This window comes from Magallana gigas, chromosome 3 (genome assembly GCF_963853765.1).
Source record: "Magallana gigas chromosome 3, xbMagGiga1.1, whole genome shotgun sequence".
NCBI classification, from domain to species: domain Eukaryota; kingdom Metazoa; phylum Mollusca; class Bivalvia; order Ostreida; family Ostreidae; genus Magallana; species Magallana gigas.
Genome location: NC_088855.1, coordinates 50,642,972 through 50,656,681, shown reverse-complemented (window position 1 = coordinate 50,656,681; position 13,710 = coordinate 50,642,972). Strand labels below are relative to the sequence as shown.

At 35.6% G+C, this 13,710-nt stretch overlaps 1 protein-coding gene across 3 annotated transcripts; it reads right to left on the bottom strand.

Moving 5' to 3' along the window:
- Positions 1-452: 452 nt before the first annotated feature.
- Positions 453-13,681, bottom strand: LOC105324956 (TBC1 domain family member 31). 3 transcript variants are annotated; one of them, XM_034480730.2, is made up of 23 exons: positions 13,629-13,680; positions 13,118-13,204; positions 11,932-12,033; positions 11,516-11,671; positions 11,270-11,385; positions 10,926-11,104; positions 10,577-10,725; positions 10,268-10,427; positions 9,683-9,883; positions 9,285-9,431; positions 8,781-9,007; positions 8,476-8,609; positions 8,012-8,145; positions 4,878-5,057; positions 4,072-4,304; positions 3,650-3,802; positions 3,204-3,339; positions 3,018-3,110; positions 2,681-2,821; positions 2,481-2,597; positions 1,803-1,880; positions 1,412-1,568; positions 453-858 (listed from the first exon to the last, which is right to left on the bottom strand). In XM_034480730.2, exons 3-23 carry the CDS (start codon positions 12,006-12,008, stop codon positions 635-637), a joined length of 3,192 nt encoding a protein of 1,063 aa, XP_034336621.2. In that variant the 5' UTR covers positions 12,009-12,033; positions 13,118-13,204; positions 13,629-13,680; the 3' UTR covers positions 453-634. The 3 variants fall into 3 exon arrangements, with proteins under 3 accessions (XP_034336621.2, XP_034336622.2, XP_034336620.2); XM_034480731.2 differs by having other exon boundaries at positions 13,118-13,231; positions 13,629-13,661; XM_034480729.2 differs by lacking the exon at positions 13,118-13,204 and having other exon boundaries at positions 13,629-13,681.
- Between the last annotated feature and the right edge of the window lie 29 nt (positions 13,682-13,710).

Genomic DNA, 13,710 nt, shown 5'->3' with positions numbered 1-13,710 from the left:
ACCCATCATAGTACATTTAATTATCAATAAACAGTTGCATTTCTCTGTTACAACTGCTTTAGCTGTTGCAACTTATGATGCCAATACTCTGCACCACTGCATGAAATTGAGAAATGGTCATCTACAAATGAGATTTGGCTGGTTTTAGAACACTACCGTTATTTCCTTCTTTCACAATGCAATAGGTTATCTTAAAAATATGTTTGGATGCCATTTTTAAATCACACATCCTTTTATTACATATTTCGCACATTGTAACAAAATGGGGATAAAAGCTCTGTGTAACAATATCAAAAAATATTCGGATTTTTCATTGCCAAATAATAGCTTACAGCTCAATCTAAATCAAAAATCTAAAATCAATCTAAAATTGATTGTAGATCTGACGGATAATTTGTTGACCACACATTCTTTTTACATTGATATTTTTTAAAGACAACCAAAAGCTATCATTCTTTTTATCTATTTAATAAATATACAAGTACATGCACATGCAAATAATAAAAAATATCAATTACACAAATATCACAGATAGATTAAGCAACTACGGATACCCAATCTCAAATTCTGTTACTTCAAATCTAACTCAAATGCATTCAGGAACTAGTTTTGTAACATCCCAGTGAGCACATTGTTATGTAGAATCATAGTTAACAGGTGGTTTTTTGTTCCTATTTTCAATAGCCAGTTTCTGCCGGAGGCGCCGGACTTCGTTAAGCAGAGCTAGTTCCTGTTTGTCAAACGTTCTACTGCTTCTCTCTAGGGACACAGATGACTCGGGGTCTGTTGATGTCTGAAGTGTGTTCCACGCTGAAGACTGAGTGGTGTTGTTGAGATAGGACTGACCAAGCCTTTGTTCTACAGAAGAAAATGATTATCATTGAACATTTATTACAAAAAATATAATACTGTGGAATCAATAATTTTCGTGAGGGCCAATTTTCGTGGATTGCTAAAATTTTACAGGTTCATGGGGACGTAATTTCGTGTATTCTCTTAAACATACAGAGGAAATATGACTTTATTATCCTAATTTATTATTTCGTGGAGGATGTTAATTCGTGGATGAAAGGTACCCACGAAATCCACGAAAATTGAGCCACCACAAAATCTAATGATTCCACAGTATAAAATCATTTATTACAAATTCTATATAATTCATTTCAAACAAAATAAATTTTCAATTTCTTTTCCATAAAATACTGACATATACTATATACATGTATATTAGACTTTTTAATATGAAATCTTTTATTAAGCAGTGAAAAATTCTCATACGATCATTAGTAATATAACCTGATAAAATTATTTATGAAAGTAAGCCTGTAATAGTTTTTGGATAATAATACATGCATCTACCTACCAAAACAAGAACTATAGCCTGAGACAGCATTCAAGTAATAAGACTTACTTCTGCTGGCATACAGTGCATCCTCCGTCATTGATTTGCCGTGTTCCTGAGCAATCCTGGCCTCATCCTCCACGAACTCCAGCCGACGTCTGTCTGCTTGGGCAGCTAGATGTTTCTGTTCTCCTAATTCCTCCTGTTTATCCTCCACATCTTTTTCCTATCATTCATAATGAATAAGTATTGGGATACTTTTTAAAAAATTTTACATACTTAATTGTAATCCTGTGCAAGAATAAGATTTTTCAGTCATATGTTTAGTAGCGCTATATGTATACCATATAAGATTGAAATTTCACTTGACTTGAGCAATTATAATGTTTTTTTTCCCAAGGTATAACTATTAAGCACTTGTTTGAAGTTGTTTTAATTACTAGTATTCCAGTGCACTGACCCTTTTTTCCTGACACTGCATCATCAGATCATGGACCTCCCTCTCAAGCTGACGATTTTCACTGCTTGTCTTTGCCAGCTGTAGTTATAAAGAATATTAATTGGAGACCTTCGTATCTGTTGATATTACAGAGGAAAAAATCTCTTAAATGTACCTGTACATGAAGTTCACCAAATTAATGTTTTCCAAACATATAAGCACTGAATGCATATGGCCAGTACATGTATCATCGTTTGAAAGCAGAACTGTCATTGACATAGGAATTCATAAATGAATTAAAAGATATACCGGTACAGAAAAACCCATGATAGCAAATCTTAAGGGACCAGGGAATCTGTGACCACCCCCCCTAACTATTTCTATTACAAGTATATACATTGTATTTGTAATCATTTGTGTAGGCTACATAATGCATAGCACTGTTATTTATATGCTTGAATGTACATGTACATAAAAAGTAACAAATCATCAACGATCTGGATATTTTTTTTGGGGGGGGGGGGGGTGTTACAGATCATGTATAGGAAAAATGAAAGGGATTGTAAAATTAACTCTGTTATTGTCATACATTTGTTAATAACTGTACATTTAACTGTAAATTCATTACATCAATATTTGCTACGTTCATATTTTCCTTTGTCTATATTCTGGGAAGACAAAAACAAACCCCCTACCAACCTGAACACCCTTAGTCTCCCTCTCTAAATCCTCCACTCTCCTCCTGTATTCAAATTCATTTTGAGCCCAAGCTTCAATGTTCTGTTGTGCTGCCTTTGCCAAGTTCTCTTGTAGTTGCTGTAAAGAGAATAAAAAGATTATAATTCTGACTGCTTTTAAAGTTGGTTTCAAGAAATATGGATGATGGATATTGACTTTACCTTTCGAATTTCCACCTGTCGTTCTCGTTCTGCATCCCTAAGCCTCTGCTGGATGCGCTCCTCTAGTTCCGCCTGCTTCCTGTGCATGTCTTGTTCTGTTCTAAGCTGCTGGCCAGCCGTGGCAAAGTCCCTGAACAGCTCCTGAATATACAAACAGATTTCATTTCAGAATTAACCTACATGACATGTAGTACAAATAATGTTCAGAGTTTGAAAATCTATCATATCAGGTGCTTGAAATTCACTATAAAATGACTAAAATAATCACATAATTAAAATAAACCTGGAAAAACTGCTTTTGAAGACTTTTTTTTACATCTTTTTTAATTCCCATTACCTGTTCGAACATTTTCTTCTGAAGCTCAAGTTCTAGGTTCCTTATTTCTGCTTCCTCTAGAGCAGTCTCTGTTTCCTGGTCTCTCATTAAAGCCTAAAATAGGTAAAAAATATAAGTATCTGGAGAATCAGGTATGGAATTTTCAAACAGCTCTACAGGGACATCTATTGATTAAGAATTGCCTACTTTTCGCTGTACTTCGTCATCTAGACGTCTTAGCTCTGCCTCCCTCTGCTGTTTCTGGAAGTGGAGGAACTTTCGGCGGGCAGCATCCAATAATTGGAGCTCCTTTAGTTTAACCTCTCTGTTCATTGCATACAACCTACGAGGGAAAATGTTTTGTAAGAAAGTTTTATTATTAAATACAGTTTTTGTTTATAATGGCATTTCTCAGTCTGCTGAGATGGAGATGGTATAGCTTGGTGATATTATTATTAATGGTATATTTGATCCAACAACAATACATGTATGATCAATATACACAATAACAAAACAGATCATCATTAACAACTGGTACCATGAAAGCAACTGGACACAATTCACACATATATCACAACTGTTTCTGACACATATCAGGCATAACTTTATGTGACATGATACACCCACAGAGCTGTTTGTAGTATAACACTAACCTCTTTCGCTGGTCGACCAGTTTCTGTTCCTCGGTCTGGATCATGCGGCGCCTCTTCTCCTCCGCGTCCAGCAGGAGCTGCTGCTGTCTGTACCACGCCTCCTCCTCCTGCTGCTTCCTCGCCGTCTCCTTCTGCATCTCCAGCGAAACTTGTCTACAACAACATCAATTTAACTATCTATAGACTGCTATTACATATAGGGAATATCTTCTGGGAAACTTGTCTTACTACAACAATGTCATTGAAGTTAATCTGATCTTTCAGTAATTCCGAACAGTCTTTCCTAAACAGTTGCCCACAAAAGTATGGCTCAAAAAAACAGATATATTTTGACTACCCATAAAATATGCCAATACATTGTACCAAATAAAATGATCCCACAGTACCGTACCCTGTTATGTCTCCCCGACATTCTATCTTACCTCTGTCTCATGTAATCCAGCTCCTCCTGTCTGATCCTCTCCCTCTCCTGGACTTGATAATCCACGATGAACTTGGGATACTTGTTAAACACAGGGTACTGTCCCACAGTCAGGGGCTTAAAATCTTCCAGTGACCCCCGGGGATGGATGTCCTCTGGTGTGGCTTCCATTAGTCGATAGGCCTCCTTCAACACACGCCTCACATCTACCGCATTACGATGATGGTAAAAGTACTAAAATCAAAGATTCAAAATATAAGTAAATAACATGCTAAATTGTTTACTTCTAGATTTGTGCTTCGAATTCTAAATTAAAACTGAGCAAAAAGACTATGAATTACCGGTAATAAATTTTACATTGAATGAATAAATCATTGCTGATTTTATTAACAGACAACGTGCTAAAAGGAAATAGCAGGAATCTTTTAACTTTTCTTTTTCTTTTTATGAGATCATGAGATGAAAAGCTTTCACATTAAATACTTTTGTTGATAACATCTGATTCAATAATTGTCTCCACTATTTTATCTGAGGACACTTTCTCAAACACAATTGATAGTGTTCACATCCAATGCTACTGTGGTTTCATTAATATTCAAGGGCATCAATTTTTGTGGATTAAGTTAAAGTCACAGTTTCAAGGATACGTAAATTCGAGGCCAATGACCCTATCAATACAAAATGTTAATAAAAATTGCACTTCAACGAACATTTTATTTTGTGGGTCAACTAAACAACGAAATCCACGAAAATTAGTATTCAACGAATATTGATGAAACCACAGTATTTGATATGAAGTAAACTCACTCTGAAGTCATCCAGTTCCACACACTGCATTAGCGGCCCCCTGGCAGACATTGCGTAAGCCACCACCACCATCAGCAGGAACGACGGGTGGTTGGTGAAGACGTTGTCAAAGAGCATCAACCACTCGTCTCTGGTCAGCACCTCAGAGAACAGGGTCTCCAGTAACGGCCAGGCATAGATCTATGAAAGCAGGAGACCAACAAAGATGTAGATCTGTGTTATCAATGTCAAGATTACCAGTACTAGTACTAGACAGGCTTACATGTAGATCTAGAAAACAGGCCCCGGGGCCATAAAACTTAGACGAGCTCACTTTTGATCTCAGTCTCACTTTTCCACTAAATGTTCCTTTTGTAAAAGTGAGACTTAGATCATGAGTAAGCTCGTCTAAGTTTTATGGCCCCGGGGCCAGGAGACCAGCTGTGAAAGATGAGGTATCGCTGTATCAATGTCAGGATTTTTACTAGCATCTCGTAACAATGACCAGACACAGATCTTTGGGATTAAAATAGAATTGATAGAAATTTTGTTTATGGTTTTGGTACGCTGAAGCACGGCAACTTGTTTTTTCTTTTTAATAATATAATGCTAAAGATAAATCCAAACAGTTTGTTGTCTCTCTTTAGTAGCTTGTAAAATACCAGAACTATCAGTAATGCTATTCTGAATTGAAAATGCTAAAGCAAGATTCATTTTATACATTTTATTAATATATTATCACTTTTATAAATATAAATGTATGTACATGTATTTACAAGCACTATACAAAATTTAAAAAAAAATGCACTAAGAAAAATTCTTTGACAAAATCCAGCATAACATTGTCCAACTAATGCATGTAATGAATGGTCCAATGAGTCAATAACCAAAACACATGGGTATCATGATGTGTTCACTGTGAAAAAACACACTATGCACTGCCATTACTGTCCTCACTGGAGAATAAATAATCCATTTCTGGTCTCTCTATTCCCTGGTTGAACACAGTAGAAGCATTCACAATGTCAGACAGTTGTTGTATGATTTCCCCATACACTCCAGGCTGTTTGGAGGAGCTTCCAGTTAACTCGGAGCAAATACTCAACAGCTTTTTCTCCACCTGCATTTTCTGCTTCTTAGGTTTTGTGTTGCTAGTGCGGTTTCTCTTGTTGGCAAACCAGGCCTTGACTTGGGCCACAGTTATTCCCCCTTCTCTAGCCAGTTGCTCTTTCTGTTCATCGGAAGGATAGGGGTGATCAATGTTTTTCTCGAACCAGTGTGACATGATGGAGGTGGCTTTGGAGTTGAGTTGGCGGGAGCGGGGTCTGGTGCTAGTGGAACTGTCGGGAAGCTTGTCTATGCTGATCTTCAGCAACTGTAGACTGCTGTACACTCTGTTGGTGAGGTGGGCCCTCTGCTTGTCATGGTATGCATGGATGCTGGTCATCTCCTTCAGATACTGTGATGGAGTGTCGATCGGGTGAGCTTTCAGTTTGGCCACAGCATCAAGCCGCTGTGTCTCTATGGTAGCAAGCTGAGTGTTGTAGAAGGTCTTTAGTTCCTGAACTTTTGAGTTGGACTTTGAGGATAGTTCCAGGAATTGCTGCTGTAATGTGGTTTCCTGAACCACAGCATAAGAATGTTCGGGTGTTGGCTGAGAATCATAGTTAGGCAAAGACTGGTCGGAACACAAGGCATAAGGCACTGATGCTTGTAGACAATCAGATGCTAGTGTAGCCTGTAAGTCCTCAAACATAGGATGGGTAGACAGCTTGGCCAGTCCTTCACATCCAATCACACTTTGCTGCTGCTTAGAATTTCTGACTATGGATGCCATATCTTTTCAGTGAGACCAATGTTCAAATGACAAAAAATCTCTGTAGTCCAAAGAACTTAAAAAGTTGAACTGTAACTTGTCAAACACTTTCCTTAAGAATCCAGTGTTGACTTCTGATTAGGTCATTAGAAATGTGCACCCACCCATGTGACCTCTGGTAATTAATGAGAAGTCTCAAAGTCATTTTGGGCCAATTTTCCCACAGAGCAGTGTTCACTTACCCTCCAATATGACACATGCATTTCACAGGTCATGACTCTGCTGAACACTTACTCCCAAAACCCAGCCAATGAAATCATTGGGATCAATGACTATTGACCAATCAAAAATCATTGATTTGCCTGTCATGATCCTGTGTATCACAGTTAGACATCTAATAATACACATGTAAAACATCATAATGGCCTGGTAATTGTTTCATTGTTATTAATGGGGTGAAGTCAAATTAAGTTTGGTTTAGAATGAAAGAAGGTGATTGATTGTTGATCATGTGGAAACAATAAACAAAATATATAGATCATTTTTCCCAGGCTCTTATCAACAGGTAATTCCTTTTGATTTTCACCTGGCATACCTGGTATATCAGAACATGCATCTAATTCATTGATCTTTTGAAATATGAGAATTACTCATATCATGTTTTTTTCACATTACCCAGATAATATTGAAAGTGTTTTACCTATCACTTTATCAATGTAAATCTGGACTTAAGAAAAAATCTTTGAAAAACTCCCTCCTCTGTCCATCAATCTCTCTCTCTCTCTCTCTCTCTCTCTCTCTCTCTCTCTCTCTCTCTCTCTCTCTCTCTCTCTCTCTCTCTCTCTCTCTCTCTCTCAGTTAATTTTAAACATGAGCTTGTTAAACATGTTTGGTGTACTTCAATTCTATTTACAAGGTTATGAGTTTAGTGGTAAGTTTTATAAAATACCCGTAAATTCTACTGATGATTACTAAATATCAACCAAGTCATTGTTGGATCGTCTTGTGATATTAATCAGAAAGAAAATATTGTGAATTTGAACACAAGTCTGAAATAATCACAAACTAATTTATTCTGGAATGGGAAGGGGGTATTTTGATCTTCTCAGGATGAATAGCTTAATATTTCTACACATCATACATTTTAATACATGTAATCTTAAATCATTCAAAATAAAGAAAAAGAATAAAATAATACAAACTTGCAGAGAGCTACTTGTAACAATGTTGAAATACTACTGATCTGTGTTTGAGTGTTTGACTTATTTTTCACAGTTCTTCAAAAGCGTGAACTCTATATATACATGTACATCTACCTGTACAAATGTATCTAATTTACCTGAGAGGTGACTCCATATTTAACAAAGTGCTCCAGTAGGTACTTGTCGTGATGAGCTAGAACATTTTCTATCATGGCTAAAATGTTGATGGGTGGGTTGGGAAAATACTCAAACCAATGGGCTCCCCAGTTCACTAAAACATATAAAATCTATGAATATGATCAGTTATTTCTTGTTCAAAATTTCATAGCATTATTTTTTTTCCAGTATTTTCAAAATTTCTTTACAATTTTTTCCTAGTCTATTCAATTTTTTTTCTATAAATGTATGTTTTGTTACAAAAAATGAAAAAATAAGTGTATCAAAAACTACCCATGTCTACTTTCTTTCAAAATTCATCTAAATAAAAAATATAAGTTGGTACAAACATAAATGGATATATATATGAAGCTTAACACATCCAATGTATTCAAGTTTATTATTTTATTCATCTATATCATGCATGTATGTGCATCTTACTCACCCATAAAGGTTGTCAAGATCTCAAAACAGACCAGATGGTTATTCTGGAAGAGTTTGACGAATGGGAATGCTAGGACAGGGAGATACTGCGTTTCTCCAAAGATTGGTGACCAGTGTGCAAGTGCTGATAGTATTCTGTATAGGACATTGACAATCAAATAATCAATCACAAATAATTACTACCATAATTAACAACAATAATTCTTTATGAAATAAAGAAAACCAAAAAGGGTGACAGACGCTTCTTAATCATGAAGTGTACATGTATATAAGATTTTGCTGACTTAAGAAGCCTCTCAAACAAACCTTTGCAAAATGCGTAATAATTTGCGGCTTTTCACAGGGTAGTCTTCGTGAATTTTGCTGTAAGCTGGATGTGTGCCTTTGTCAACAAGAGCAGCATATGCAGTGTGGTTTTCTGGTAAACGCAAAATGGACCTCCAGATGAACATACGGTATTTGGTTGGGTATTCTCCATAACCTTTCAGTATAGCCTTCAGTCTATCTGAATTCAAAGTCTCTGGAAGGTCTTTCTACAGTTGAAGAAAACAAAATCCATGTACCCGGTAGTTTAAAAAAGAATTCAACTTTGATAAAATTTGTAACACAGTTATACTAATTATAAAAGCATTTTGATTAAAAATAACTATGAGTTCATCTAAAGGACTGTATAACTTTTATGATAAATACCACTTGCTGTGTATCAAAAAATAAATTCCTATGATCTGTTTAAAAAGAAACTTAACAATTCTTATTTTTTGTGCAAAGACAGTCTACCAGTATATAAACCAATAGGTACTTCAGTATTACCTCTGACTCCCACTCCTCTAGACGGTTTTCCTTCCCCCTTGCAGGAGCTGACATTGACCTGTTTTTCTTCAGTACAGAGGACCTCTCTGTGGACGTGGTTTCTGACATCTTGTTGTTGGTGACTACTTTAACCAAGGGAGCCGGCGGCTGTAACATTATCACACACATATATCAACTTCTACATATCTACACTTTATCACATTTATTCATCATACAACCAAACCAATTTCTACATTTACACCGTATTACCTTTTTTTTATCATACAAATAATCAACCTCTACAGATACACTTCATTTACTTTTCGGGTATTCATGAAACATTTCATACACTGACATTACAGATACGTTTAAATTATGTATTTAAGTCTTATCTAATTAATTCAATGCCAATTTCTTGCCTTGCTGAGTTCTTCAGACATAGTGTGCAAGTTGTACACATGTAGGCTTCCATCTTCCATGACGGCTACCAGATACCGTCCCCCGGGACTGACTGCTGCATTGTTTATCCTGTTCTCTACCCCTCCCACATCAAACAGGAGCTTACAGGTGTGAATATTAATGAAGCGAATAATTCCATCCTGACTTAAAACTCCCAGAGTCTATAAGAGAAATTTGAGCCTTGTTCATCTCAATAAATCAAAGGAAGATAAGGTCGAAGAGAATACTGGGCACACATTGAAATCCCACATATAAAAAATTTAATTTCCTTTTTTTTTTCTTCAATGTCTCCTAATATTGTGCTTGGGGTAATTTTGACATGCTTCACTAGTTTTATTTTGGTTACAAAATTGCAAAATAATAAAGCATTTATTTAAAATACCCTACTATATATAATCATGCAGTTATCTACCGTATTGTTTTTACAGAAAAAATTGAAATCGTTATCTAGAAAGATTCAATATTCATGAATTTTAAAAATGGAGCTATTGAAATAAACTGGAGATATACTACTCATAAACTCTGTAGGAGTTTCTATGTCTTACCTGACTAGCTCCTGCATCAAAATTATCAGGAAGAAATACAAGTTGTTTGACAGTGGTGACTTTTATGGGTAATTCTATAATACGAAGCAACCTGTGTGTGTCTAAATCCCACAGGTGGATGAATCTAGATCTCCCTCCTGCTGCTAACAGTCTGCCATCCCTAGAAATGTGCAAAAAGACTTAAGAAATTATAATAAAATAATGGAACATCTCAATATCAGAAATAAATGATCCATTTGGAGAATATACAATGTAGTTGCAATCTTTAATAGCAACATGCAAGAAAAAGGAATAGAAAAGGTACTCCACCTGGTAGGGGCGTAAGCTTTGTAATGGGGTGATTTTCCTGGAGGAACTGGAAGCTGGTATTTACAGTTGAGGGTGTCAGACTCCCAGGCAAAAATTGTATCATCCTTGAAACCTGTGATAATTGTATTACTGAGAGGGAGGAAAAACACCTGAAATATAAAGAGTCCAATTCATCTTATGATTACCAGTAGAAAATTGAAACTTTTATAATTACAGCAAATGTAATGTAAAGGTACAATAAATGTTAGCAAAAAAAAATTATACTGGTAAATTAAGCATATTCAATAAGATTCTTTTAACATCTTGTAACACAGTGATCAAAATCATAAATTCTTTAAAACAAAATTACCTGAACAATGCCAACATCTTCCTTAATGTTAAGTTTTCTCTTCCGTTGGAACGTGTCTAGATCCCACAACTGTGCTGTGTCAAATGAGGTTGTCAAGGCGTACCTGCCAGAGGCGTGGACAGAGATGCTGCCAATGGCCGATTCATGGCCTTTCATCCAAGCAACCATCTCCTTTGTATCTGAAATAAATTTTTTACGGTGATTTCTGGATAATCAAGTAGGTATGCCAAAAATTTACATTACAAGAAAAATGACTTCATTAGGTATAAACATTGTCATTCCTTATATTAATAACTATAATTTTGCCTTGTTTAACCTTTATGTATCTATGAGAGAAAATGTACCTGTGTCAAAACACTTCAGTGAATAGTCTGACAAACCCACTAGAAACTCTGTTTTCCTGCGCAAGTTATATGCTAAGGCTGTACAGGGATGACCACATTTCTGTGTCAGGGCAAACCTGGAAAAAAGTATAATATCATGAATTCATATACATACAGGTATTGTTGATATCTAATAATTCTAATTTAAACTTTATCTACATTGACTAGAATCAACAACAATAGAAAAGTGAGGAATCTCATTTATACCTGTTTTTATTAAGGTCAAACAAAAATATGTTGCCTTGATGATCTCCTGCGATGAAACAATCCCCTGTGTTGTCAAATGACGGGTGCAAAAACCTGATGTTTCTGCTGCTGTGAGTTAGCGGTCCTGATTGACTGTTGGTGATTGACACCATCAGCCTACAAAACACGAAACAGTTCTAATAATACAATTTTTTTATCTTAAATTAACGTACTACCTATAAGTAACAAAAGTTGACCACTACAATAGAAAGGTTGAACAGCATATTATTTTGTTTTTCTAGATATTTGTGCTTGATTTCAAATTATGAAGAAATAGTCACTATTCATGGTCAAACTCCTTAAAATATATAAATTTCTCAGTACCTATATGTTGACAATCTTAGTCTATCTGCCCCATATATTATGAATAAACATACCCATTGTCTGTGGATGGTGTTGGCTTCCTATGCCAAATTTTCCCAGAGGTTCTTTTACAAACATCTAGGGACTGCATTTTTTGTTTGTTTTTTTTTTAATCACTGAAACAAAACAAAAAAATTAATGGTGGAGATTCAAATGTGATTAAGAAAATTGTATACATTCATTGTATAGAAATATAAAGTTGTTAGAGAAGTTTTTTTTATGTCTTTGATAATAAACCAACAGTGAACGGATTATTAAATCAACATCTGGTGCCGTGTTATAGCTCGCTTCAAAATACCATAGATGAAATGATATTCTTATATTTGAAATGACTATTAAAAATGTCATTCTGAGAGAGAGAGAGAGAGAGAGAGAGAGAGAGAGAGAGAGAGAGAGAGAGAGAGAGAGAGAGAGAGAGAGAGAGAGAGAGAGAGAGACACACACACACACACATACACACAAAGGGAATGAGAAAGAGAGAGGCAGAGAGAGAATGTTGGAAGACTTTGCTAAGTTTAGTGATAAAGCATTTATGGTAAATGAGACATTTGATTTGATGGGACATGATTGCAAATGTAGGACATGTAGGGTGCAGTAGATATGCAAACAGTTAAAACATGTTACATGTATTAACCTTTAACACTGTTTTACAATTTTGCTGTGAATCCTTTAGAACATCTCCAGCGAATACAGTAAATATGTCGTTGAAACCTTGTGAGCATATAATAATTAAGGTGCAGCATCTCTTTGATGCTGGCAAAGCTATTATAGTGCAGATGTAGTGCATGGGTGTTTAAACCAAGAGCTTTTGAAACAAGTTTGTTTTGTTAGAAATTTTACAAGAACATGAACAATGCAAACTTCAGATTCTGACTAATGATTGACAGTTCAAAATTATAATAGTTTCCGCAATACACTTTTAGGTTGTTTATGCAATGTTTTGACTAGAATAACAATACCTGAACAAATATTTAGGTGGTATGGGACACCTTGAAAATTTAATGTGGATGAAAGTACATCATCAAATTCAAAATGTAATATCACCATGAGCTAACAAAGTCATTATTGTTTGCTCTGTATCTAATAATATTGTTAGCTCCTGGGGATTTTATAAAAGGTAAAGCCCTCTCAAGGGTCTTAAGGGTATATACTGAAATTACACCAGAGGCATGTTCAGAGGGAGCGATTGTGAGCACTCACCTAAATTCCCTATATCTGCCACACAAGTATTGGCGACCTCCCGCGAGTGCTCTCGCTGCTGAACACACCTCTGTACACTCTCAGTAACTTTTCCAAGATAGAGGAAAGAAGAAGCTGAAAGTTACTGTATTTTGTATGCGCATGTATATGTTATTGTAATTATATTGTATGTGCATTTACCGGTATACAAAATACTTTCAACAACTTCCAGAGCCTGTGATAAACAAATGCAATGCCAGTTAGTGTCCTAACATCTTCGCTAGCCAACGATCCACGGTGTTCCTTTATTAACATGGTATAGAATAGTGAATAGATTTAAAGAAACGGTGAAACACAGTAGATCGTCACCCTTAGCAGTTGGCTAGTGAAGATGATGTCTTCATTGTTTGCATCAATTTGTCACAAAAAAAACCCTCTTGTTTATAGCAAATGGTTTGCATAAGTTAAATTACAAAAAAAAGAAATTACGAAGACGAATTTGTACTTTTCTTCAACTTGACAGTTTACTTACCATAACTGTTGTCACACTATTCGAGACCAAACTTGTTTATTGAATTTGACGCGTTTAAATAGAAATAAAATAAAAAAAACGA

Coding starts and splice junctions, on each gene's coding strand:
- LOC105324956 (XM_034480729.2), bottom strand. CDS start 12,008: ATGCAGTCCCTAGATGTTTGTAAAAGAACCTCTGGGAAAATTTGGCAT. Junction 9,884..10,267: donor TTGATGCAGGAGCTAGTCAG/GTAAGACATAGA, acceptor TTTCTCTTATAG/ACTCTGGGAGTTTTAAGTCA. Junction 8,610..8,780: donor TTATTACGCATTTTGCAAAG/GTTTGTTTGAGA, acceptor TGTCCTATACAG/AATACTATCAGCACTTGCAC.